General features: G+C 43.0%; 2 protein-coding genes across 14 annotated transcripts in view; both read right to left on the minus strand.

The window, feature by feature from the left end:
- The window catches only part of Ankle2 (ankyrin repeat and LEM domain containing 2), a 30,496-nt gene extending 14,628 nt beyond the window's left edge, over positions 1–15,868 (minus strand). For 3 of the 7 annotated variants that reach the window (XR_015634102.1, XM_087579008.1, XM_087579006.1), the window contains exons 1-6: positions 15,459–15,862; positions 12,433–12,909; positions 10,828–11,034; positions 9,133–9,326; positions 8,849–9,037; positions 1,033–1,155 (exon numbers count right to left, since the gene is read on the minus strand). Coding sequence is in view for 4 of the 7 variants with exons in the window: in XM_087579008.1 (XP_087435134.1) it covers positions 1,033–1,155; positions 8,849–9,037; positions 9,133–9,326; positions 10,828–11,034; positions 12,433–12,909; positions 15,459–15,645 (1,377 nt within the window). In the remaining 3 variants the exon portion in view is untranslated. 7 annotated transcript variants of the gene reach the window in all.
- A 3,796-nt stretch (positions 15,869–19,664) lies between these two features.
- Golga3 (golgin A3) overlaps positions 19,665–27,668 on the minus strand; it is a 48,162-nt gene continuing 40,158 nt past the window's right edge. For 6 of the 7 annotated variants that reach the window (XR_015634039.1, XR_015634038.1, XM_087578631.1 and 3 more), the window contains 4 exon segments: positions 27,427–27,549; positions 25,104–25,265; positions 24,233–24,396; positions 19,665–23,151 (listed from right to left, as the gene is read on the minus strand). Coding sequence is in view for 5 of the 7 variants with exons in the window: in XM_087578631.1 (XP_087434757.1) it covers positions 22,980–23,151; positions 24,233–24,396; positions 25,104–25,265; positions 27,427–27,549 (621 nt within the window). In the remaining 2 variants the exon portion in view is untranslated. 7 annotated transcript variants of the gene reach the window in all.

The following is a 27,668-nucleotide window of genomic DNA, read 5'->3' on the forward strand; positions in this document are numbered from 1 at the left end:
GAAACAACAGAAAAGCAGTTACTTTCAAATAACATCAAAACAACAACAAAAAAAAATCCACTTTGTGAAGCAAACTAAAATTGTTCACTCAGTTTTAGAAGGCTTATTTAGCATATTTGAGACACAGGTGCTATGCCTAACACTGTATATATGACACACAACAGTCACATATACAATTTTAGGCTGGTTATCAAAAATCATTTTATTAAAAATATAAATAAAACTATATCTCTCTGTAGTAAAATTTTATTGTTTTTTGTTTCTTCCTACCTCCATTCCTGAATACCAAGGCCTAATATATGTCAGGGAAGTTTTCTACCAACTGGGGTATGTGAGTGTGATAAAATGTTGTAATAGCTAAAGAAGGGGCCTGGCCCTAGGGCAGACATTCTTAGTACAACAATGTCCTTTAGGCTTTATTTCTCAAAGCAGGAGACCTAGGTCAGCTAGCGGCATGTAATGCCTGATCCTTAAATTAGCAGTTTGGTTCTTAGGAGTTCTAGGTCTGACTTTACGTCACAGGCGCAGTGTGCACACGTATCATATTTCGTTCTACTGCTAGGAACACGAAAAGGCAATCTTCATTCAGCTTGAGTGCAACAGTATGTATGTGGGCTGGTTCCCTAACTGACAGCAATCAGCTGCTTTACACGTTATCACAATCACTACCACCACCATAGCCATCATCACCACCGCTACCACCAAGGCCCACAGCCTCATGACCACCACCTGCTTTCTCTCTGAACTCGGTTGGCTCATGTGTTTAGAAGGAACATGGTAACAATGGGTTGTTCAGAACAACTGATGGCCAGTTTCAGAAAAATAAAAGCAGCAAGACTAGGTTAGCCCATTCCCTCCTGGCTCCACAAATACAGTGGTTTCAGAGTACATCATGCTCAGCAGTCAGCATTCTTAATGTGCCCCACCAGGCAAACACAACTCAGTTACGTGCTTTTACTTGCTAGTCACAGAGCGCAGACTTACATACTTTAATTTCTAACACAAGACAGCAGCCATTACAACGTCACTTACGTCTTCAGGTGTTTTACCATATTTATTCCTTGGGTTTTTCACAATCAAAGGGTGGGAAGAAAGCACGTTGACTACATCCACATTCCCAAATTTACAAGCAAAATGCAATGGTGTGTCAAAGCCCTGGGAAAGAAGCACAATTGCTTACTCAAATTACTGACACGAAACAGTGAAAGTGGTGTTTACTTAAAACAGTGGTTCTCAACCTTCCTAAGCCTGCAACTTTTAATAGTTCTTCATGTTGGGTGACGCCCAACCCCCACAAAATTATTTTCATTGTTACTTCATCACTGTAATTTTACTGCTGTTACGAATCATAATGTAAATACCTGTGTTTTCTAATGGTCTTAGGCAACCCCTAGGAAAGGGTCATTTTACTCTCCAAAGGAGTTGCAACCCACAGGTTGAGAACCAATGATTCCTCCTCCTCTCTTCCCAGTCTCTTTTCCTCCCCCTGACCCCCTCCCCGTCTCTCCTCAGAGAAGGGAAGACCTCCCATGTTATTAACATGCCTTGGCATATGAAGTTGTAGTAGGAATGGGTACATCAACTGAGGCTAGACAAGCACGTCTGTCCAGTTAGGGGAAAGGGATTCGAAAGCAGGTAACAAAGTCAGAGACGGTCCAAGCAGCTGCTATCAGAGGTCCCACATGAAGATCAAGCTGTACATCTATGTGTAGGGGGCCTAGTCATCCGTGCATACTCTCTTGTTGGTGAAGAACTACTAATTTAAAACAAAACCAGCAGGCTGTCCGCCAAGCCTGACAACCTGAGTTCAATCCCTGGGTGGAAAAAGAGAACTGTGTTCTGTGACATCTACACCCCCTCACCCCCAGCACACACACTAAATAAATATATAATAAAAGTGTGTCTCGAGGCAGAGTCTCACTACGCTAGCTCTCACTCTAGCTAGCTTGGAATTCCCTATGCAGACCACGGTGGCTTTAACTCCGATCCTCCTGCTTCTGCACCCAAGTGCTGGCATTAAAGATACGTGCAAACATTTCTAGAAGTTTTTTTTTTTTTAAAAAAATAACAAAAAGTAAAAAAGCCTCAGACTTTCATGATAAGACTTGACAAGTGAAGACAGAAGGGTCAGGAATTGAATGTCATTCTTAGCTACATAGTAAGTTTGAGGCCAGCCTGGATTACATAAGATCCTATCTCAAAGGCTGGAGAGATGGCTCAGTGGTTAAGAGCACTGGTTGCTCTTCCAGAGGTCCCAGGTTCAATTCCTAGCACTCACATGGCAATCTGCTAACCTAGGCCTAGTTCTGGGAGTTTCTAGCCTCTATTCTGGCTCAAAACACCCCCTTCCATTTAGCTGATTCAACCCCTGCCCCCACTTCCTCTGCCTTTCTTGAACTGCTCTGCTTTACCTCAAACCACCTCTAGCCATCTGTTCCCATCTGCTGGTTCCTTCTCCTTCTCTGGCTCATTTGGTCATCACCTGTGTCTAGCTTGTTCTTTCTTAACCCGTCTCTGTAAAAATCACTTGGTTAGACTGCTGCCTCCTCTCTGTCTGGTCCTTCCTTTGGACTACCCCTGAAGTAGCTTCCCTTTCTTCTCTTCTCATGAGAGCTGGGCATATCCCAGTCTGTCAGATCTTTCTCTGATTTATCACTTTGTCTGCCACTCAACTAGACATCACTTTCAAACATGGGCGTCCTTCTAAAACTAACTTTACCTTCACTGTTGGGATTAAAGGCGTGTACTAAGGGTGAGCCACACCACAGCTAGAAACACGTTTATCCAGTAAACAACACAGTCTCAGGGTTCATAGTGTGATCAAATATCCTGCAGCAGACATATATGCAGGCAAAGCACTATTGTATATAAAAATAATAAAAAAAAAAACTCTGTCTCAAAATTGAACACTCCAAAATAAGGGCCTCAGAAACAAAAAGATACTGCTTTTATTGCTGGCAAAAGCACTTGGCATGCTAGCATATAGACATTGCTTGCCAGACCCTGAGCCTGGCACATTAATATCTGTCACTCTTCATTTGATGTCAAGTGCCCAGATCCAAGGAGACACTTACAGTCAAAGGTATATAGTCAATCTTAACTTTAATAATTTGGAACCCAGTATACAGTCAGGGAAACAGTGTTCTAAGAGTTGAGTAAGTCAGCAGGGACAAACTGGGCACATGGCTAATATCTAAGGTGAGGATCATCATTTGTGACTAAGCCCTGATTGTGTGGGACTCTCCATATTACCAGAGCTGAGCTGGAGTACACCCAACTGGCATCCTCCACACTGTTCTGATAGCAGGAGTGTGTTTTGAGGGTATGGAAATTTGACTTTATTCCTTTTTCTTTTAAATCTGTTTCTATAGTTTTGCTTAGTTGACTAAATTTCTCTCTAATTATACAATTTACTTCTATCTTGTTATCTTTAATTTCTTTTCCTATTTATTGTTTGAGACAGGTGTATTTTTGCAGCAACTGGAATCAATTTCCTAAGCCCTTGGATAATTATAACAGAAATATGTTAGAAACAACAGCCAAGCTGTCACTTTCAAATAAATACAAAATAACAATAATAAAACCTAAAAATCATTTTTTAAAAGAAACTAAAACTGTGGGCTTAGCGGTAGAGGGCCCCCTAGCCTGTATGAAATCTTAGGTTCAGTTCCCAGCATTCCCATTCCCATACATGAGTTTTAGGCTAGCTACCTGAAATCACTTATAAAAATACATATTAAAGTATATTCTTCTCTTGTAAAATTTTACTCCTCTCTTAACATTTTGTAGACCAGGCTGGCTTTGAATAAACAGTCCTCCTGCCTCAGCCCTCCAGTGCTTTCTTTTATTCTTCTCCACTGTTTTCTAAACTCCCAGATTTCTGAGAGTTTAGTTGTTGGCTCTAACCTGTCATTGAATTCTCCTTCGTGTAAAATAAATTCCTATGTCTCATCCTTATTTAAGACTTACACAACTAAAAGCTATACTTTTGAAAATTTTTCCAAATCATTATTTTAGAATTTTATTTATTTATATAGTACACATTGTGTGCACACATGCTACAAGGTCACAGAACAACCTGTAGGAACTGAGTCTTTCCTTTAACCATGAGTCCCAGGGATTAACCCCGTAAGGACAAGCTTCTTTCCCTGATGAACCACCTCACTAATGTTTTTTCCTTAGTAGTACAAGGGATCAAATAGAGCCTTACACTTACCAGTTACACACTCTGAACAAGGTTGTGTACTGTCTGGTTTTTGGCATTCTTTCTAGTCACAGCCTAGCTGCCCTTTCTTGACAGAAGGCAAGCCACCTAGAATACTCCATCTAGCTGCTTTCTGTCTACTCACTACCTATGGAATCTCTTCATCAGAGAGTATTACTTTCATAACCACAAATTTATTGAGGCTTTTTGGTTATCTTAAATTATCTCATTTTATGTGTATGGTTGTTTTGTCTGTAAATATGTCTGTATGCAACATATGTTCCTGGTGCCCAGGGAAGTCAGAAGAGGGAGTCAGATCCCCAGGAAGCAGAGTTAGATGTTTGGGGCGGGGGGGGGGATATATATATTTATATAAATATTATATATAAATATTATATATATATATATATATATATATATATATATATAGTGATTTCAACTGCTGAGCCATGGGGTTGGCTGGTTTGTTTTAACACGTAGTCTCACATAGCACAGAGTAGCCTTAAACTCATTGGGTAAGCTTCTACTCCTCTTGCCTCTACCTCCCAAGTACTGGAACGAAAGGCATATACCACCATAGTTTTCTATGCTGCTGACAACCTAATTAGGACTAATTGACAACTAGGCAGGCACTCTATCTACTAAGCTACATGCCCCTGCCATCCTTGTTCTGTAAGTTTTCTCTGAAATTCAAATTTTCCATCCTGCGGTGAAGCTCTTTAACAGGAAGGAAAAATAACTCAAAACAGCTTCAGGAAGTCCCTGAAATTGACCATATTTATTAGGTTCCTCCCTGCCAGAGTAAACAATAAAAGCAAAGAGTACCTCTCATACTGAAGGAAGCTGAGCTGCAAACACAGTGAGACAGACCACCTGGTAGTTTGAATAGCAATGGCCCTCATAGATTTGAATGCTTGGTCACTAGGTGTGGCAATGTTGGAGTAGGTGTGGCCTTGTTGGAGGAAGTCTGTCACTAGGGGTGGGCTATGGGGATATCAGAAGCTCCAGTGAGACCCAGTAGCTCTCTCTCATCCTGTTGCCTGTGGACCCACATGTAGAATTCTTATACTACTTCTCCAGCACCATGTCTACTTGGATGCTGCCACATTCCCTGCCATGATGACAATGGACTAAAAACCTGTGAACTGTAAACAAGTCCCAATTAAATGCCTTCCTTTGTAAGAGTTACCATGGTCACCATGTCTCTTCACAGCAACAGAACAATGACTAAGATCAAAGACTTGAGTACTGCTGTGATAGGACTGGAGATCGGACTTTTTTTTTTTTTTTGGAGACAGGTTTCTCTGTGTAGCCCTGGCTTTTATGGAACTCAACTTTGTAGACCAAGCTAACCTTGAATTTACAGAGATTTACCTGCCTCTGCCTCCACAGCACTAGGATTAAAGGTGTACGCCATCAACACCCCTGTCCATGTTTTGTTTGGAGGAATATGAAACACTTTGGAACTCTGGAATAGAAAACCAAGTGGACACTTTAAGTGGGACTTAATGGGCCATGCTACTAGGGGCATAGAAGGCTGCTTTTTTGCCCTTGTCCAAAAAAATCTGCCTGAGGGTAAAATGACTCTTGGATTAATGACCTTGGGAGAAGAGATTTCAGGGCAACCTACTGTTATTGATAGTGACTTTTATGCAGAACTATAAAGAAAAGGAGCAAGCTGAGCAAGAAAAAATACAAAATACAGAGGAGAAAAGGAGCACTAGAGTGTATCAGAGTTAAGTTCAGAGTTAAATCAACAATTTAACAGAAAGTCTGATCTTAAATAGAATAAAAGGAGTGAGTGGTAACCCTCAGGGTGTCACCTACCCAACTAAACTTCCAACTTGTGAAAAGGAATTAAAAGTTTTAATACCAGCACTCAGGAGTTTGAGGCAGGCTGATCTCGAGTTTGAGGCCAGCCTGATCTACAGGGCAATTTCTAAAATAGCCAAGCTTAGTCAGTGAAAGAAAACATCAAAACCAGAAAGCTAGCCAAGGCTACACAGAGAAAACCTGTCTTGAAAAAACCAAAACAACAAAAACAAAAAACCCAAATCAAAACAAAACAAAAATGAAACAAGCAACAAAACAAAACCTGAAAGCTGGTGGAAATGTATTTGAGGACCTGTTCCAGCCACAGCAAGCAGAAGAACCTGGCAGCTTTGGCCACCTGCTTCTGGTCTTAGAGTCAAGGACATAAGAAAGTGGTTGTGGAATCAACCCTCTGTGGGACCCTGAAAGGCACCCTAGTTCCCAGTAGAGGAGGTTTAAGACCTTAGTCACTCTGAAAGGACAGTAGGCATTTCACCTGACTCCCAGGAAGCCATGCCCGTCACTAGCCCGCAGCCCTCTATAGATTTGTGTTACATAAGGGCAACACCCCAAGCCCCTCCACAGGTATAGGATGAGATCACAGGTAAAGTAGTTTCTAGATAGATCTCCATGCTAATGAGGTACCTAAAGGCCTGGAGGCTCCAGGCCTAGCCAATGAACTTTTCTTCCCAGACACTCCTCCCTGCAAAAGGTATCTAATCTCAGGCCCACTCTGAGAAGTGGGGTATGGTTTTACTCCAGTTTCCTCCATGACAATAAATGTCTTAAAAGCATGGACTGTCTCTTTTCATCAAGATCTATTGTGGGGAGCCACAGAGAAGGCCATCGCCTACAGAGCTGCTATCTAATCTCCCAAAGAAGACCTCCCTGCGCTCCCAGCCACCTCCCCTACTGGACCAGCCGGAGTTCCCCTTTCCCCCTTGGCCCCAGGCGACATCAAGCCTGGCAGCCCCCACTCCATTCTCAGCTCTTCCTAAGCATCCCAGAAGGGCCTGGATGCACATGAGCCTGAGAACCTGACAGGTCCAGCCTCCTTGCAGGCCTGGGAACCCCTGAGCCAGCTCTGGCTGTGTCCTGTGCCCCAGACTGTGCTTCCCACCCCTGATCGGTGTCCCATGGCTGCCCTACAGTCAGACACCCGCCCAGTGGGCTGTGAGGGGTAAGCCCGGTCAACTTCCTGCTTCCTGCCTCCCCAAGTGGCCCTGAGCCCTCCCAATAACCCTACAACAGGTGCCAGTTAACCCTACATCCCTCCACTGCTAAGCTGCTGCAATGTCAGGGATGACCCTGCATGGAGGCCCAGAGAGGTCATTTCGTGAAACTGTGGAGGTAAAGCCTAGGTTGCTTTGGAGAGCCCAAGATGCTGGAGAAGCCAGAGCCAAGGGATACCTGCCAAGGAAAACTGCAAACCAAGTATGGAAGCAACCCAAGAGTGCTGCAGTCAATAAAGTTGAGTGGAGTTAGAAATCTGAAGAATGCTTCGATATCAGACACGGAAATACAGAGTTTGGAGTTTGCGCTGCTGATTTCTTGGTCCTATCAGTTTAGTATTTCCTCATTATGTTCCCAGTTTTCCCTTTTGGAATCGTAAAGTTTATCTATGCCATTGTATGTTGAAGTATATGACCTGCTTTTTGACTTTTAATTTATAGGGATTAGAGTTAAGAGACTGCCATGAGAAAAATCTCTAAAGAGATTTTGAATTTTGAAACAGTGCTGAGATTATAGACTATGAAGACTGCTGAAGTTGGACTAAATGAATTTTTGCTTTATAGCCAAATGGAATGTGGTGGTTTGAACAGGAATGGTCCCCATGGACTCACAGATTTGAATGCTTGGTTGGAGGGAGTGGCAATATTAGAGGGTGTGGCCTTCTTAGAGGAAGTGTATCACTGGGGGTGGCCTTTGGGGTTTTAAAGTAACTCAAGGGCTGGAGAGATGGCTCAGAGGTTAAGAGCACTGACTGCTCTTCCAGAGGTCCTGAGTTCAAATCCCAGCAACCACATGGTGGCTCACAACCATCTGTAATGAGATCTGATGCCCTCTTCTGGTATGTCTGAAGACAGCCACAGTGTACTCACATACATAGAATAAATAAATAAATCTTAAAAAAAAAAAAAAAAAAAAAAAAGTAACTCAAGCCAGCTCCAGTATCTCTCTTCTTCCTTCTGCCTGTGGATCCAGACGCAGAACTCTCAGCTACTCTCCAGCACCAGGTTTGACTGCATGCCACCATGCTTCCCACCATGATGACAATGAACTAAACCTTTGGACGGAAAGCAAGAACTAATTAAATGCTTCCCATTATAAGAGTTGCTGCAATCCTGCTGTCTCCTCACAGTAATGGGATGTTAGGACAGACCAGCTGCCTAGACATGGGTGAGACCAACTGAGGCACCTGGAAAGACCATCCTCTCATCTGCTGAGCTGCCTGCAGGTTGTATAATGTGTTCTAGGTTCCCAGTTCTTTGTAAGCTGTCACCCATGCTAGTGTGGGCCCTGGTGATGCAACTGTCTTTGAGTCATTTCTGCTCCTGTAAGTAACCACTCATCCGTATTCCTAGAAGTAACACCAAGTTGGGCTTTGGTGGTATCTGTACCTTTGGTCTGTCAAGAGGAGTTCCCAGTGTGTGTGCTGTGTCTCCCAAAGATAAGTTTTGTTATGTAATACCCTCATAAACATCTAAGTCAATGAGTTCTTGTCTCCCTAGTACTCCATAAGCCTTGCACGTTGATGTAGCACAGAAAAAAATACTCTCACATATCAGGAACCCAAACCTTTATCAGACAAACTAAATGAGGAATACTTACCACTTTGTCAGGAGTATTAAGATACAGGTCGACAATGTAGAGGATACGTTTCTGTAGCATGTCCATGTTATCATCTGGGTACATAAGACGCATAAATTCAGGGTTCTCCAGAGTCTCTAATGTCAGCTGGCACACAGACGCCTGATTCTCTTTGGCAGCAACATGCATGACATTGTACCTACATCCTTCCTGAAAGAAGACCACATGTTGAGCTTCATATTTGTTAAAACACTGTCACTGTTCAGGAACAAAGTGACTAGAAGTGATATTACAAGCATACTTACTTGCACAATGGTTGGGTTGTCCCCAGAACCAATTAGATATCGAGGATTACTCCAGATAAGATCAGAAAAGGTGTGTTCCTCCCCTCTTTCAACAGCTTTCCGCAGCTTGGCAGTAAGGTCCTGTGTACGGGGGTTTTTATAACTGTTTGCTCGTTCTTTGTTTACTGTTTCTGATTCAGCCAGGCACAAGCCATCTGCTATCAAGAAGCAGAATTGAAGACACTTAATTGCACAAACATTTCCTTCTTTCCTAGTCTACTGTGGTGAAGGCTGCCGCCTCTCTACAGAGGATGTGCAGCTCTTGGGAGTGACAGGTAGGAAGGGACAGGACACAGAGCACACCACAGCACTAATGAAGTGCCGAGTCCAATCAGATGGCTGAAGACCGAGAGAAAGATAGAATTTTGTGTATTTTTTTTTTTTTTGAGAAGGTCTTGTTGTGGTAAAAATAAAAAAGAGAGTGGCCAGGTCCCATACCTCACCACTCCACGCTAGCCCCCTGGTTTTCTCGGACCTGGGCGGTTGTTCCCTATCTTCCCTGTCTCCACCCTGATTCTCCTACTTCTCCTCCTTCCTCTCTCCCAGGCCCCCCTTCTCCACCTACCCTTTCTTCTCATCCAATGATAGGCTTCACCTTATCCTGGACCTGCCTTGCTGCATACTGACGTCACCCTACAAGGTCTCACTATGTATCCCACACTGGTCTCAACCTTACACTCATCTTCCTGCTTGTGCCTCCTGAGTGCTGGTATTAAGGGCATGCACTACCATGTCTGACCATTTAGTGTACTTTGAAGATTAAGTCAAGAAGATATAACCTACAATCTATATTCTATAATAATATAATCTATATTAACATGATATATACCAATATAATAATACAATCTGTATCCTACAATTTATAACATATAATCCCAGTATTCAGAGGGTTCAGATAGGAGGATTGCATGTTCAAGGTAGTGTGGATTAACATGATTAAAACCTTGTCTCAAAAAACCCAATACTCAACCATAATACTCCCTTAGAGAAAAAGAGTTCCACATACAGTTTCTAAAAGGTTTAATAAAAACCTGAGAGCTTCGTAAAATAATTTCCTGCAGGGGCACTTTCCCAAGCTGAAAGGAGAGAAACCTGAGTGAGGGAAGAGTAGAAAGCAAAAGACATGCCAGAGGTCCACCTCAAACAACGGAAGGGACTTTTCCTACAAAGGCTGTGAATCAAAGTCAAGCTTCTCCAACAGGCCTCTGGTTTTGAGTCACACAGAGGGCGGAGTCAGATTTCTAGCTTCTATAGGGAGACTGATTCTTGAACATCTTAGAAGGAGGTGTATGTCCAGGTGGGATTATAGATTGTCAGCATCAAAATACCCACAACTCAAACTATAGCTAGAGCCCCAAGACATGGAACTGTTCCCTTTGCTGCTTCTGTGGTCCACGTGCCCAGTCTTGGCTCATCAGCTTCAGGGTCTACCAGTACCAGGTCCATCCAGCCTTATGCATAACTTCAGACCTTCCAGGGCAGCCCCCGGCCCCTTTCTCTTTGGTTGTTCCACTGTAGGACACCTCAGCTTAATGCCTCTTCCTACACCAGATTTATCTCCTAGATGAAGAAATCGTGATGCCTGCCGTACATCAAGAAAGAAAACAAGACAGTAACTAACAGCAATGACAAGGTAGGAGGTACAGAGTGCCTTACCTTTTGGCCCATCATTGCTGCAGAGGGGCATTGCCTTTACAGGAGACAGTAAGGACATATTTTTGCTGGGAGAAGGTAAGTAATCACATATCCCTCTAGCAAATTTCTCAGCATCTTCTCTTGTTGGAAAAGCTTTAAACCGGGACCCTTTGATCAATTTGACAGCTTGTAAGGCTTCCTTTTTATCTTCGTAAACATGGATCCTTTCTGGGTTTCAAAGTACCAACGGAAAATTTAGAGATGAATAGGTTGAACCATGTATTAATTGTACCCAGAGTTCAGCAGTCAGTTTACATTTGTTAACAAGTCTCTTGGTTTCACTCTCTCATGGTCACAGTTCAGATTTTCAAGCTTTTATAAAAATACTTTTTTAGAATAAAAAAAGTATATCAGTGTGTTTTTTATAACTATATGTATATAATGTGTGAGTACCCTTGGTGGCCTAAAGAGAATCAGAGCCCCTGGAGCTGGAGTTATAGGTAGGTTATGAATCTTCTAACATGTGAGCTGGGCTATGCAGGAAGATTATCAAGTGCTCTTAATCGCTGAACCATTACTCCACCCACTCACCATTTTTTATCTTAAAGAGGTCCTTGGCCATCCAAAAATTCACATGAATACACTTGACAGTGTGTGTGTATGTATATAAGCAAGCAAGGATACCATAATATATACCTATATGTTAATTTCAGAGGTACAATAACTTACAAAATGTGACGCATTCATGAGAAGTATGATAAAAAAGTAATAACTTACTAAAATTGAATTTTAAGTGGATTAAAGATAGAAATAAAAAATTCGAACTTAAATTTAAAATTGTTGGATCAGATACAGTGGCTTATTCCTATTATCTCAACAGTCATAAGGAAAAGTCAGAGGGTTGAGATTTGAAGCCCACCCTAGGCCATATAGCAAGATCCAGGCCTAAGCACACAGTTTAATCCTGACTAAAATAAAATTGCAAGTCTGTCTGTCTGTCTGTCTTCTTTCTTTCTTTCTTTGAAGAGACAATTTCTACATGCTGGCATCCACCCAAGTGGATACATCAGGTTTGTATGGCTCTGGGGATTGAATATAGGGCTCCATGCATGCTTGGCAAATGCTCTACCAACTACAGTAGATTTCTAGCCTAAAATGTACAATTCCTTCTACAAAATTGCAGTTGCACAATTGGTACATTTACAATTATTATTGGTACATATTGCATTTTTTTTTTTTTTTGGTTCTTTTTTTCGGAGCTGGGGACCGAACCCAGGGACTTGCGCTTCCTAGGCAAGTGCTCTACCACTGAGCTAAATCCCCAACCCCCTACATATTGCATTATTAACCTAAAAGCTGCTCAGTTTGTAATGAATTTAAGAGGTAGAAGGAAGATGATTAATCAGCAATTACTAACGAACAGAAGCGAGCCAATCGTTTGCAAATCACATCTATCTGATGGAATCCATTTTCTTAGTAAGTAAAAAAGTATTCCTTAGAGTTTAAAATTAAAAAAAAAAAAAAAAGAACCAGAGAATAGAGTGTAACAAATATGAATAATAAAACTAATCTTGGTTGGTAAGATTATAGTTTCTCGGTGTAAGGAGAAACTACACAGCATGTTACCGTGTCTCACAAGGCCATCCTCATACACTGGACACACTCCATAGTACAGAAGGGGCTCCTTAGCAGTTGTCACTCCAGCCTTGTGGTTGTCATTCCTGGTGGAGGCACTAAAGGGTATGGGGTGCACACTGGATGTTACAGCTTCCTCTTCTGGAGGGTTCAAGCCCACACTATAACCAAAATCTCTGTCTTCAGATAAACAGGCCTGCTGAGTTTGTTTCCTGTCCACAAATGCAGGAGTCCTTGAAGTGCCATGGATAAAAGCCGTGCCAGTCACCTCACTGTGCTTTGGAAGAGAGGAAGTCAGCAGTCCACCTTGTTCTAGTAAGGCCTGCGCTAATTTCTTCTCAAAAATAAATCTTGTAGTTGATGTAATGGGCCCACATTTCAGTCCAGCTTTCATAACTTCCTGTCTGAGGTCATCTGGATTCAAGAGTTTCAGTCGAGCCAACATAGCGTCCATTGTCATCACTTCACCTAAGATCAAGAAAGCAAACAGCAACGTGAACCACAGGACTGCAGCTCAGTGGTTCAGCACATGCTGAAGTGCTCAGCTCCTCACCTCAGACACGATCTGTATTCCTACTCGAAAGCTGTGTTTTTAACCTTAGTTGTTCAAAGAAGGTTTTTCCCTGCAACTTAACACATAAACAGGACTTCACACATCACTAACTTCAACCTTAGGATAATTATTGAGACCCCAAGTCCTAATTTCCTCACCTACAAAATAGAAATAATGAAGGTCCATTCTTGAGTTATAATGAGACTCAGATAAAATAATGAACATAAATTCTGTACCACTGGGTCTGACATTGATATAATACCCATAAATGTCTGCTACAGCTATTGACCTGTTGAGGAACACAGGCTTATTAGTCCTCAGAATGAGTAATAGCACACTGGAAAGTTAATTAAAATTAAAAACAAAACAGCAAGAACAAAAACCCTCTCAGACACTCAAGGGCAGCCACCTCGGACACATAAAGAGGCCACAGCTGCTCTCCAAAAAGCCTCTAACAAAACAGGTGAGGGCAATAGCTTGGCAACTGCATTGTATTGAACTCATTGAACTCAGAGTTAGCACCTTTGTCGTCTCAGAAAGATGGATAGATTGATAGAGACATGAGAAGTTAAATTAGGTCTGCAGATGAGACAACAGTGTTCTGTCACTGTTCATTTCCTTGCCATACTTGTGGTGTGATTATGTAGTATAGAAAATCTACAGAATTCCTTTACCTTTTTATTTTGAAATAATTTGTAGACTCAAGAAATTATGAACTCAGTAGAGTTCCAGTTGGCCAATCAGCTTTCCCTAAAAGCTGACACTTTTTACAACGATAGCACATCATCAAAAACAGGAAACTGACTTCACAGAACAATTCAGTGAGCACAGTGAGCAGACTTGGACTTGCTAATCCAGGTAGGTTCTTTTTTTTTTTTTTTTTTTGAGTCTCAATGTTACAAGATTATAGCAACATACCACATCCACCCACCCACCCACCCACCCACCCCCCATCCATCCATCCATCCATTCATCCTGGGTGAGATAATAAAATTTCAAAGTCAGCCTAAGGTATATAGCAAGAACATTAAACAAGTAAGAGTTTCATTTCTCTAGGACAAAAGCTTATGGGTACAGGGCAGATTTAACTTCCTTGAGGCACTGCTAGACTAATCTCCAAAGGGACTATACCATTAATAAACAGACACACCAACAATGCAGGAGAGCCATCTTCTCAGCATTTGCAGACTTTTGCGAACATCAGCCTTTTAAATCTTAGTCAATCTAGTAGGTATATGCACTGATACCTCACTTTAGGTTGAACTCTTCTTCCCCTACTGCTGGTAGAGTATCTTAGTGCATGAGTTGAACTGTTCTATATTGTTTTTATAATCCTTTATACATCTAAAATGATTTCAAAACTAAAAACTAAGAACTGAAAAAGAATCTTTTAGTGAAAGGAGATGTCTCACTGGGGTTTGGCTCTATACACTATTAGCCAGTACACTACTCTACTTCAGTGTCTGGATGATTTTCACTGTGACCTTCTCTTGCTTTTTGGTACTGTGTTCACTGAGTAAACGGACTATCGCACACTATATTTATTAAAGATGCCCTTACTGTTTTGTGCTTTCCTATAATTGCATGTACAGGTGTATGTGTATGTATTCCCAAGTCAGAGACTAGCCTCTTTAGGTGCCACTCCATTTTTTCAAACTCAAGTATTTGTTTGACATCCTGACCACAGTTTGCCCGTCCTCTCCTACCAGTCCCGTGTCCGCCCCCCCCCCGCCCCCCGTCCCCCCCCACCCCCCCTTAACCAGACAAGGCACATCAAGTTGCAGTAAGACTATGTGTTCTTTTCCTAGGGGAACAGGAGAATGTAAAAACCAAAAGACAGGGTGTTGGCCCGTTTTCACTACACAAACATGCTATCTCTCCACAGCCATGTAAAATAAACAGCACGACTCTGACTTTCCTGTTCTCGTTTCTTCAGCAAAACAAACCCAAACAAACAAAAAACACCAAGAAACCAATGACTACTAAGAAAGGGTTGGTATGTACGTCCGTGGTAGAAGACTTTCCAAAATGTGCCAGGCCATGAGTTTTATCCCCAGCCCTAAATAATTTAAAGAAATGAAACTTGTTTAAGTTCATAGTAGCAAATGGAGTCTCTCAGTTACCCGTGAGATCTTGTTAGGTTTGGGTTATCTCTAAAGTTCTAAGGTTTAGTCAACGGTTTAAAATGCCATTTTCCTTCTAGAATATCTGGGGGGAATTACTATTCATCTTACACTAAAAACTAGATTTAAGAGAAAGTGAGTGTTAGTGAAGTGGCTTCTGAAGAACACATACCTCGTAAGTAAGCATGGGATTGTAGTCTAGAGAGGTGGAGGGCTGAGAGGAAAATTGCTAAAAACAGGGGTGTGGGTCCTTGTCAGGAGTTCCCAAAACACCCGCCAGAGGACCGGGGGCCGCGAGAGTGGAGAGTGAGGCTTTCCTCCCACCGCTAACGCTGTCTTACCGGGCTGAGCGGACACCGCTGCAGACGCGCCAGGCAGAGAGGAGAGTGTCCCGCAGCGGTTCGGGTCCCGCGGCCGCTTCTCCAGGCGCCGGACCAGCCAGCGCACGGCGATGAGCAGCACCGAGGCGCCCAGGAGCTCCCAGGCCAGGGCCGCCCACTCCACCACAGCCAACCGCTGCCACAGCATCGCCACCGCCGGCGCCGACGCCTCGAGCGCGGCCGCCGCAGCCACCGCCCGCGCCCGCCTGGGGCCCTCTGTAGGCCGCTCGCCCGGCCGCCGGAGCCGCGCCTGCCTCAGGCCTCCTCCCCGGCCGTGGGAAAACCAGGCGCGCTGCGCGCGCAGTGCGGAGCCTCCCGTGTCCCAACGACCAAGGCCAGAACGCGCCAGGACCCCAGCCTCAGGCGGCTTCGGAGGCAGCCGGGGTCCTGATTCATACGAGCGCAGCCCGGCAGTGGCTCGGGCAGCTTCGTCGGGGTCCTGAGTCGGACGCGGCGCACTGCCTGGCGCGCCGCCATGAGTTGTTTCTTCGCCGCTGGTCCGCCCGCTGGAGAGCGAGAGCCGGCTCCTGGGCCACCGAGACGTGTGCATCCTGAGGCCAGCGGAGCAGGAGGCCGAGTCCTTGACTGGTAGGGGCTGAGGGTGAACGCGGCGGCCAAGTCCAGAAATCTACTCTGTAACTCTGCCTCTTGTTAATGGAGATGTTTCTCTGGAATACAACGGACACGTCCGGCAAAAAGCCTGTGCCATTCTGACGGATAACACGAAAGCCTGCCTAGCACTGGGATTGAAGATGTCAGGCCGATAATTATAGTTTTTTAAAGACTTTTCTTTAACCTTCTCCCCTTCTTGAGTCTTATTATATACCCCCAAACTGGCCTCATGCTGGAGATCTGCCTCCTTGAGCTCGCAGAATGTTGCGATTACAAGCATGTCACCATAATTTCCCTTGGGACCGAAGACTGTGGAAGCCCGTGATGGCGGAGAAGCATCTCACATGTACTTTGAGTGGTCTTCAGCAAGAAGTGCAGGCTGCTTATTTGGGGTCTTAGAAGGCAGAGTGCAGGGTTGACGCTGGAATGGAGGCCTGTTCTGTTCAAATGTGTACCCTACCTTCCTGCCAATGAGGCCTTGATAAGACCAATTCTCACTATCCTTAGAGGGTGCCCTGAGGAATAGCCTCAAAAAGGCCGGAGTTGAGGCCCCAACGCGTTGTGTGCAGAATCAATTTACAGGCTACCAGCCAAGAGTCAGATATACACACCTTAAGCTCATGTCTTCAGTTAAAGATGTTACTTACTCCCCAGGGCAGCCCGCGGAACTAGATATAAAACAAAAAACCAACCAGAAATGCTAAGATGAATTTCCATTTATTCTTCTAGCCCCAGGATTTAGAAGGCCAATATATTTCAGTTTAGCTAGGTGTAGTGGTGCACATCTTTAATCCCAGACAGATACAAGTGGATCTCTGTGTTTGAGGCACCCCTGGTCTACAGATCGAGCCCAAGGGGCATCCAGGACTAAGTTTCCAAACCCTGTCCCCAAAATCCAAATAAGTAAATTTAATTGTAGACAGAGACAGATGGGTAGTCTTAATTCCTTCAAGAAACAGGTACAGGAATATGTCATAGAGCAGTGGAGAACAACTTTTAATGTTTTGTCTTTGCCTCAAAATTGTATTTTAAAAGACCATGTTCATTAAGATTGTTAGACCTGGGTGTGATGACTAAAGCATTTATTTGAAACCCAGGTAGCTGAGGAGGTTGATCTTGAGTTCAAGGCCAGCCTGTTTCAAAAACCAAAGACTTAACAGAAATGTGCTGTATTTTCAGAGATCCAGCCATATATTAAGTTATATGCAGTTGGTCTCAGCCCATAGCAGATAATTCAGTAGAGAGAACAGCAACCAGGAGCCTGAGGTTCTCAGGCAGAGACATGCTATGCTAGTTCATACGACTAAGGTAGGGAAAACAGCAGGAATAATGGGCTATGGGTTGTAGCTAGCCCAACAATAGGCTGGCAAGGGGCTCTGGACTTTCTTTCAGAATGACAAGGTACAAAATTGTTGAGAAAGCCCACTTCGATCTTCCTGATGGAGACAGTGAGATCTACAAAGTAGACAAGGGTAGTGGAATGCATAAGGAAATGCTAATGTAATGTTCAGAAAACTTAATGTGGGGTGTATAGGTCAAGGCTACTCCTCCATAGAGTTCCACTACTCTAGGATATTCATACAGAACACCCGAGTATTTTACTGTGAAGGTAATATTTGACCCTAATTATGTATATAGAAAGTCTACAAATCACCTGCACATACCTACCTGAAGCGGCATAGGATGGGGCACAGAAGATGTATATCCATGGTGCTATCTGGAGCTGACTTGAGGAAGAGCCAGCACTTCTTATCTGGGCTGCTACAACTGCAGCCTAGTAGGTGCCATCTTCAACTCTAACTCTAGTTCAATTATGGAAGAACACACAAGACCTATGAATGTAGGTTGTTGTGAGTGACTGTCCTCTGAGTCAAGCAATCATTACTTTTGGGAGTTCAGCTGTTCCCCTTGTAAAAGGTTTGTCCCTACTGGGTTTTCTGACTTTTTATATCCCCTTATGAGAACTTTACCTGAATATGTAGTTGCTTCCTACCATCTGCTGTATTTGGAGAAACCAGAGTCTAGAGTGGGAAAGAACAGGGAAGGGGTGCTCTATCTGTGCCATTACCGGGAAGCCCTCCTTGCAGGGTAGAGGATTTCCAACTGCACCCACATTCATGTAATTACCTCTCTCAGCCATGCTCTGTAAAGAACCCCACTAATCTCACTGCTTCCCCAGAGTGAACACTGTTGTTTACCTCTCAGGTCACCACCCAGTTTATTTTGGGAGCCAGGATCTCGTCATTGTAAGAGCCACGGGGATGGATATAGAAATAGTGTAGTTATACAAAGGTTGGCAAAGGGTAGTGAAAGACAGATTCTAAGAATTCTTACTTAGGCTGTGGGACCGTTCAATGGTTACCCACTGTGGAGGCTTGAATGAAAATGGCCCTTACAGACTCACAGGGAGTGGCATTATTGGGAGTGTGGCCTTGTCAGAGGAAGCATCACAGGGGTGGGCTTTGAAGTATCAGTGTTATCCTTTCTGCTGCCTGCTGACCCAGCTGCAGAACTCTTAGCTACTTCTCTAGCACCACATCTGCCTTTGTGCTGCCACACTTCCCACCATGACAATAAAGACTAAACCTCTGAACGGTAAGCCAGCTCCAATTAAATGTTTTCCTTTATGAGAGTGGTGGTTGCAAGGCAGTGGGGTGGTGCATGCCTTTAATTCCAGCACATGGGAGGACGAGGCAGGAGGATCTAGAGAGTAAGATCCAGGACAGCCAGATGGAGGCCTAACAGAAAGATCCTGTCTCAAAATACAAAGGAAACAAGAAAAACTGAAAAAGAAAAAAGAATGTTCACAATTTTATCTTGTTTAGAGTTTACTTTTGTGTTTAGTGTTAAGTAGAGAGCAAGCTTATTTTTTTCTAAATAGGCTTTTGCCTAGCTCCCATTTATACATGAGTACGGGTGGGTGACACACACACACATGCACATTGCTGTGGTCATGGTGTCTCATCATAGCAACAGAAACTCAAACTAAGACACCCACCATGGATGGCAGGGGTGTTAAATAACCCACTTTGTAGTTCCCTCATAACTTGCTTCTAATACTGCGTGAGCAATCAGGTTTCTGAGTGCCTCAGGAATTTATATAAACTTCTCCTTTACAGTACTTGATTTAACTCTGTGCCTTATTAATAACTTTTAGCTGAAATAGGCCTGTATAATTCATTGATCAAAAATAAAGGATTAATGAAAAAGAAAAAATTGCTTGAGTATGAAAATTAACCCAGCAGAAACTGGTCAGCTCAAGAGCACTGGGCAGACAGGCTCCCAACATCCTCTGCTCATGCACATGATTTTGCAAGTGTGCTCCTTCTTCATGGTGATGGTGGATGCAGGCCAATGAAGAGACATGGTTACCATGCTACTTCTGCTGGTCTCACACAACAAGGAGTGAATCTTCGTATCCTACCCTCAAACCTTGATAGGACACAATTACCTTTTAAAATAGTGTGAAAACTACATGAGCTACAAAAGCTACTCCCAAATATGACAAAACACTAGCTCTAAGAAGGAAGCCCTCCCCAATGAATTATGAAAACCTTTACCAAAAATAGTTTATTGCATAAAATGTAAGGAGTTCCCAAGCACACTTATATTAAAAAAAGAAGGCAAAACAATAACAGCAACAACATGCCTTTTTAAAGTTACAGTTTGTTACCAGTGATGACAGTTTCCCTGGGAAAGCCCCAACATGAAGACTGACTCCCTTGTAAGATAACTTTTTATAGAAATGAGAAACTCAAAAAGCACTGAAATGTTGGACCCTCCAAACCGTACATGGACCCAAAGATCCTGTCAGAACCTATGACCACTACAGAGTAGACTGGGCTAGATTTCCAAACTACTGAGCATGTTAGATTAAGACTCGAGATATCTCATGCCACAGTATTATTTTTATCACAGGGGTCCTCTGAGGTTCCAGGACTTTTCAAATATGATGGTCCCTTTTAAATCCAGAATCTTCACCTGCCAATTTTTGTTTCAAAATATATGAAAAATATATATCATTGTGACCTATAAGCCTATGGCTTTTACAGTGTCCACATACTGGAAAGTTTATTTTGAAATGGAGAAGAATTTAACCAAGCTTTTTGATATATGCACTAAGTCTACCTTCTGAGCTCCCTGTATCCCACGTCCACGTAAAGTCAGCCTCACATCTCTCAAAATCATTGCCTGCTACCATGGTGTAAAAATCTAAAATCACAGCATCAATTGGACGTCTACCATAGAAACAAAGATAGAAATTTCATGGTAATTTTTAAACATAAGAAAACTAATAGTATAAAGCATGCAAGCCAAGGTGTCCAGTATAGGACAAGATTCAGCATATATGATATATGCAGAAATGGTACACAATGGTGTGAGCCCGCCTGAGAAAGCAATTCTCCATACCTGCCTGCACTTTTTCATGAGCAAACTAAAACCCCCAGGTCTGGCTGCAGAGGCAACAGTAGTCAAGCCATATTCACTCAGGAATAAGCTCAAGGAGGCGAAGTACAATAGAAATAAGAGGGAAAAATAGAAGGGAAAAACTCAAAACAAACAAACAAAAAAAGGGAACCTGAAAACTCAACTTCAATGTGACTTAAAGAGCCCTAAGAGAATCCCGGCTCCAATCTAAGAGTCCTCTGAATCACAACTGTGAGAAAAGACACATTGACATGCAAAGAGGGACAGAGAAAGAAGCCAAGACATGTCAGACCTTTCATGGAACCAAAAGGAACCTAGCCAAGGATTCACAAGGCAGACTACAAAGTTTAGAAGAAGTGACATTTCTGAGGGACATATGGGACGTGCATATGGGACAGCAAAGCAACCGAAGAAATGGGTTAAGACATGAAAACAACCTTCACCTGAATGAGTTCAGAATTAGCTTATCCTTCCCCAGACAACACAATCAACAAAACTCACTTGAAGATCTCTTTACATAGGAGAAACTAGCTCTGTTGCAGAGTAAGTCCAAACCAAGAGCTATTTCTTGGTTTTGACATTAAAAATACAAAATAAATAATGTAAATTACCATCTTTTTCTAATTTCTATCTTAGAGAATAAAAGGGTATATTTACAATAACGTTTTAAAGATTTTTTTAAGATTAACCCTGTACAAGTGATATACACACTTTAAAGTCCCAATACTTGCTAAAGAATATTTTTCAAACACCAGACATCACTGCTGATAATTCTACTTTAACCACATCATTTACCGCTCTAATAGGATATTATAAGAGAACACAGATTAAAAATGCCATACTGATTTTCCATAAAATAGACAAGAAACCCACTCAAAGACACCAACTAGCTGAACACGCTTACAGCTTCCTTCAGGTCTTTCTCCCTTTTCCTTCTAACACTGTTCCAGATCGTTTCTCTTGTTGTTCCAGCTTGTCTGTCTTTCTAAGTCATGGTTCATGTAACCCAGTCTTGCCTCAAACTTGCTGTGTAGCTGAAAACTAGTCTTGAACAGATTCGCCTCCTGATTCTACCTCCCAAGTGCTGGGGTTACAGTCATGGATCAAAAATCTACTTTATTTTAAATTTTCTTCACAAGCATTCACAAAGATTACAGACCTCAAGTCAGGTGTTCTATGTAAATATTATTATGATTTGGGAAGCAGACAGCAATAAATCACACACTTGGTGCTGACTTTAAACAAGGCTTTTGTCTTTTAACCCTGTCTCAGAAAACCAAAGTTGCCTACCTTCTTCCAGGTATTACTCTGGCTTGTTGTGCCACAAGTATTCAATAGAGGTCCATGGTGGTTCCTGATGCCCACAGACAGACATTCACTGTTTCATAAACACCATCTTTGGGACACAGTGTTTGCAGCCTATAACCCACAGCCCAAGGCTGCCTCCACCAGTGTTCTCCAAATATCAGGTCAGTATGAGGAGACCTTGGAGGTCCTTTTGTCCCCTGCTAACTGACCTCAAGGCCTGACTGGCCCTGCCTGTTGGTAAGCCAAAGTGAGTAAAACCACGTAAGGCCACAGACCTAAGAGGTCAGTGTTATTAATTCATGGACATGTTGGTAGAAAAGACCCTCAGAAATGAAAAGACTAAAACTAACACAATTCTTTCTGTGCCAAGAGTATTTGGTTTTAGGATGCATAGAAAATAAGTTATACTTCTTAAAATACATTTTTAAACTGACACCCCTAAAGCTACATGTATACTGTTTCCCAGTAGCAAATTTTCAAAGGGAAATCAGTAGTAAAACAATTAGATCCTTAAATAACATAGGTGTATGTTTTCAAAAGACTTTTGGTATTTATATATATACATCCTATTTAGGTAGAATAGTTTGAAAGGCAAATGAAATAAAAAGCAAAAGGTGTAAATAAAAACTCATTTATGTAGGAAAGTAAAGGTCTTATGTGTGTCTGTAGCCACACATGAAGTTCTCTCCTTCTGCAAGTGACTGTTTAGATATACACACTCAGATTTCACCAGCAGTCCAAACTCTGATGTTTTTAAGAATTGGTCATTTCATGGGAAAAGCTATGACTATGTTTTTAATTCTTGCCTCATCCCTTTATTTATTTATTTTGAGACAAGAGTCTCTCTTTGTAGCCCTGGCTGTTCTGGAACTATTGATCTGTAGACCAGGCTGGCCTCAAACTCATAGAGATCATGCCTACATCTGCCTCCTGGGTGCTGGGATTAAAAGTGTGTGCCACCACCTCCCAGATGTTTGTTATTTTAATCCTTGATAAAAAGTGAAGGGAAATTTAAGTAATTTCTTAAAAAACGAAAAAAAAAAGAAAGCCACCAGAGCATTCAATCAAATAAATAATATTGACAAGAGTATTCCTTCAACAGCCACAAATACTTGGTGATAAGGACAACAGTGGTCATTGGCCCAGCCCTTCTCCAGGAACACTGTTTTGATTGTGTACTTTTGTGTCTCCCCGGGCATGGGCATGCTCTGCTGGGGCAGCTTCCACCTGAGCCCACGAGGACAGGGACTCATGCACAGTGATGGTATGCTCCTCCATCTGGCGCTGTAGACTGTCCATTTCCTGCCTGGGGAGACAGAAGGCAGAAGAAATCCTAAATCATACAAGGATCAGATAGAACTCCAGCCACGGCTCTAACAAACTACAGTGGATACAATGGGCTCACCACCGGTCGTATGTGTTTCTCTACCAATAAGTGTATCACAGACCAGCAAAATCAGCTGGAATCTGTTTTCTGTTATTAACAAAATCTCCATCTATCAATTTTACTAATGAAGACTCAGGAGCCAGATGCTGGGGTGAAAGCCTGCTAACGCAGAAAGGCAGAGAAAACTTCCAGCTGACTTCCCTCCTCAGCCACAACCCAAAGGAAAAGGAAACTCTCCTTCTTCACCCAGTCTCAAAACCCCCTCAAACTTAATGTTCCACCCTTCCACATCCTTTGATCTATCTATCCTCCTGACTTCCTCTTATTCTCTGTTTTTTTCCCCTATGTTCACTCCCTGCCAACTGGTTGATTGCTTCTCCTCTAGACTTATGGTTGACTTTATTTAATCCTGTTTACGATAAACAGAAAGCTGTTGGATTAAAGTGTGTGCTGGGCTGAGATACATCACAACTAGAAACAGGTTTTTCCAGTAGATAATACAACCATGGGGTTCCCAGTGTCATCAAATATCCTGCAAAGAAAGCAAAAACTCTTGACACTTTTTTTCCACTCTGGGCAGAAACCAGCAAACAATCAGACACAGGCTTCTGTTTTCTGAGCGGTGCTTCTGTTGGGACACTGACCTGAAGGCCTGATGCCAATGTTTAGAAGCTGTACCTGGGGCTACTGTAACCCATGATTTCCCCCAGCAAGGTCTCCTGCCTATCAAGGTCCCATGTGCTAGGTTGCCCCTGGTGCTAGTCTCCTCTGTCCTCAGCTAAGAGGCTCAGTAACACCTGACCTTTCAAGGGACCACCAAGATTTACCTAGCTGTTTTCACCTTACAACATGGACCCCTGAAGCTCTGCCAGTAAAAATCCTTTATTTCACAAGGGCTTCAAAGACATAGGCACTCTACAAACAACGTAAGATATGCCCCCAGGAAAAACATATCATGTCTAAATACTGAGCAAAATGGGCCATAGAAAACAAATCATACTTGAGCTGCTGCAAACAGCTGTTGAGATTCTTCAGGGGCTCCTTGCTCACAGCGGGTGGGGGCCTCAGCAGCTCCTCCAGCAGTGAGGCTGGGACAGGGCAGTCTGGTATCTTGATGGGTGTTGCTGGACTGGATGAGCTGGACTCACCTTTTGGCTCTTTCTTCTGTTTGTAAAAGTACACCATTAGCTTTCTTCATTCTCTACTGTGACAACTGAACCTCCCTGCATCCCCACTCTGAGAAGAGGGCTGAATTGCTAGGTCTGTGAAGATGGTCGGAGAGTTAGTAGTTAAGATTTACTAGCCAGTCCAGTAGTCCTAATGCACTTAGTTAAGCACAAACCACTTGTGCACTGTCCCTCAGGAGAAATAACTGAACATGGCATCAGAGCTCTCTTACAGGAGTTTCCTAAGATATAAGCCTACACTTGAGGTTCACTAAGAAATTAGGCAATATTTACTTCGATTGTGCAAAAATTATCTGCCAGCGATCTCAAACCCTCCATCAGGGCTGATACTACATGAAGCTCCCACCTGAGCCAAGCTGATGGCACCATGACTCACAATGGCGGCACATCCTGGCTGGGTTCATTAGTTGGAAATAGTATCACAGCAAGACGATATGTGTTCAAGAAGAGAACAAATATGCTCTTGAACAAGGTAACAAAATAAAGTTATTTGGCCACTATCCAAGCAGAATTCTTTATGATCTTTGTGCACAAGATAGTTCAATGTTGGTTAAGTGTTTTAATCTGTGAATGACTAGAAAACCAATCTAGACCTGCCAATCTCTTGCCTGCCCACCCCCATCCCCAGCCAAAATCTAAGTGAGGTAGACCATTAACTTGTGAGGGACGCCGCCTAAATCCAACCTTGGCTGCACCGCGGCGGAGATCCAGCTTGAGCTGTTGGTTCTGCTGCAGCAGAGTCTTCATGTTGTTCTTCAGTTCAGACACTTTGGCTTGAAGCATAAACTTATCCTTCTGGGTCTCAGACAGATCTTCCTGAACCGTTTCCAACTCAGACTTGATAGTCTAAGGAAAATGATCAGACACTTTTGTAAAGCTAAAAGATCATAGTGAGTCGCTCATGCCTACAATCCCAGCACTGGTGAGGCTCAGGAGGCAGGATTCAGAGGTCAAGGCCAGTACTAATACTGACTGGCACAACTTGAGATTCGTCCCTTGGACAAGAACCAATTCCCGACACTATTAATGATACTCTCTTACACTAACAGCAAGGAGCCTAGCATAACGGTCCTCTCAGAGGCTCCACCCAGCAGCTGACTGAAAAAGATGCAGAGACCCACAGCCAAACATTAATCGGAGCTTGGGGAGTCTCATGAAAGAGACATGGGGAAGATTGAGGGCCCCAGAGGGATAGAACACCACAGGAAGACCAACAGAGTCAACTAACATGGACCCTTGGGGGCTCCCAAAGACTGAACCACCAACCAAAAAGCAGATAGGGACTGGACCCAGGCCCCTCACATATATATGTAGCAGATGTGCAGCTTGGCCTTCACACCCGTCCCCCAACAACTGGAGTGGGGGATGTCCCTGAATCTGTTGCCTGCCTATGGATCCTATTCCCCTAACTGGGCTGCCTTGTCTGGCCTCAGTGGGAGAGGACATGCTTAGTCCTGCAATGACTTGATGTGCCAGGTGGATTGGTATGCAGAGGGGCTCCCCCCACCCCCCAGTCTTAGAGAAGAGGAAGGAGGATGGGAGGAGGGACTGTGTGAGAGAACTGGGAGGAGGGGAGGGCTTTGATCAGGATGTTAATTAATGGGAAAAAAAAAAGAGTTCAAGGCCAGTTTTAGCTACATATCAAACTGAGGTCATAAGAGCTGGGCTACATAAGAGGCTGTCTCAAAAAGTAAACATCTTAAAACACACTTTAAGATGTTAACTTGTAGGGATTGGGGATTTAGCTCAGTGGTAGAGCGCTTGCCTAGGAAGCGCAAGGCCCTGGGTTCGGTCCCCAGCTCCGGAAAAAAAGAACCAAAAAAAAAAAAAAAAAAGTGACTCCTAGGTGGAGCACATACCTTAAAAAAAAAAAAGATGTTAACTTGTATGTCAGTTTGGGCAACATATTTTTCCCTAGGATAAGTTTTCTTTTCATCTAAGCAGTTTCCTAGGCACTGACAAGTTCACTGATATCAAACCATTGACTTTAAAAAAAATCTTTATCGTGTTTTTTTGTTTTTTTGTTTTTTCCTATTCTTTTATTCGGAGCTGGGGACCGAACCCAGGGCCTTGCGCTTGCTAGGCAAGCGCTCTACCACTGAGCTAAATCCCCAACCCTTTTATCGTGTTTTTAATTATATGTATCTGTGTCTGTGCATGGGTATGTGCACATGAGCACAGGTGCCTGTAGAGGCCAGAAGAGAGAACTGGAATTTCTAGAGCTGGAGTTGCTTATGTGTGTTTATGGGTAGCACAAACACACAAGAGCCTTCAGAAGCCAAAAGTGGTTGCTGAATTTCCTGGAGCTGCAATTACAGGGAGCTGTGAGCTACTGAGTGAGTGCTGGGAACCAAGCCCAGGTCCTTTGCAAGAGCAGGAAGTGCTCGTAATTGTTGAGCATCACTTCAGCACCCCTGACAGTCAACATCGAGCCCTTTGCAAACAGCAAATCTGCATCGCCAGCTAGCCCCAAAGAATCTTTAAATTCCAAAGTCAGTTATTAGAATAAGATAAATCATTCTTAAAAACACAGTATAAAGCAATCTAATAAATTCTGCCCCCCCCCCTTTTTTTTTAAACAAGTGAGGAATATTAACAAGTTATGTTTCTGGTCCTTTCCCTGAGTAGTAAAGACTACTCATTTGAGCCTTCATGGAGAAGTTGATCATAATAAGCACAAATTGCATATTGATACTACTCACTGGACTACTCGCTGGAGCTAAAGAAAAACCATGTTCCAGGTACATACACTTCATATAGCTTAACAAAGGGTAGTACTTGAATTTCCCTCAGTTTCTCCTCCATCCAGTGTGTGACCTGAACCAGATAACCATGCTGCGCCTCATTCTAAAACGGAAACAATGTCTTCAGATTACTGGGGTGGGGTCAGGGAGCCTACACGTGATCTACTTCAGTGAGAACTCCTGGTACATGTGTAACACTCAGCCTGGCTGGAACTGCACCATTTCAACACAGATACAGGACCCTGGACAGGGACAGGACCGACCTGCAGTGTCTGTTGTGTACCCTCGAGTTCTTTCTTGCCCTGGTGCTCTGTCAAGTCAAGCTGCTGCTTCAGGGACTGAATCTCTCGTTCTTTCTGATCCAATTCCCATTTGAGATCTTCCATCTAAAGAATAAAATCACATGACTAAGATAATTTTAAAATGCTGTATTATTCTGTAAAGCAGTTCTAAGGAATGTCTATTCATCTTTTAGTATTATATTTAAAAAAGCATACACTTTCTG

This window comes from Rattus norvegicus, chromosome 12, assembly GCF_021556685.1.
Source record: "Rattus norvegicus strain SHRSP/BbbUtx chromosome 12, alternate assembly SHRSP_T2T, whole genome shotgun sequence".
Classification (NCBI taxonomy): Eukaryota; Metazoa; Chordata; class Mammalia; order Rodentia; family Muridae; genus Rattus; species Rattus norvegicus.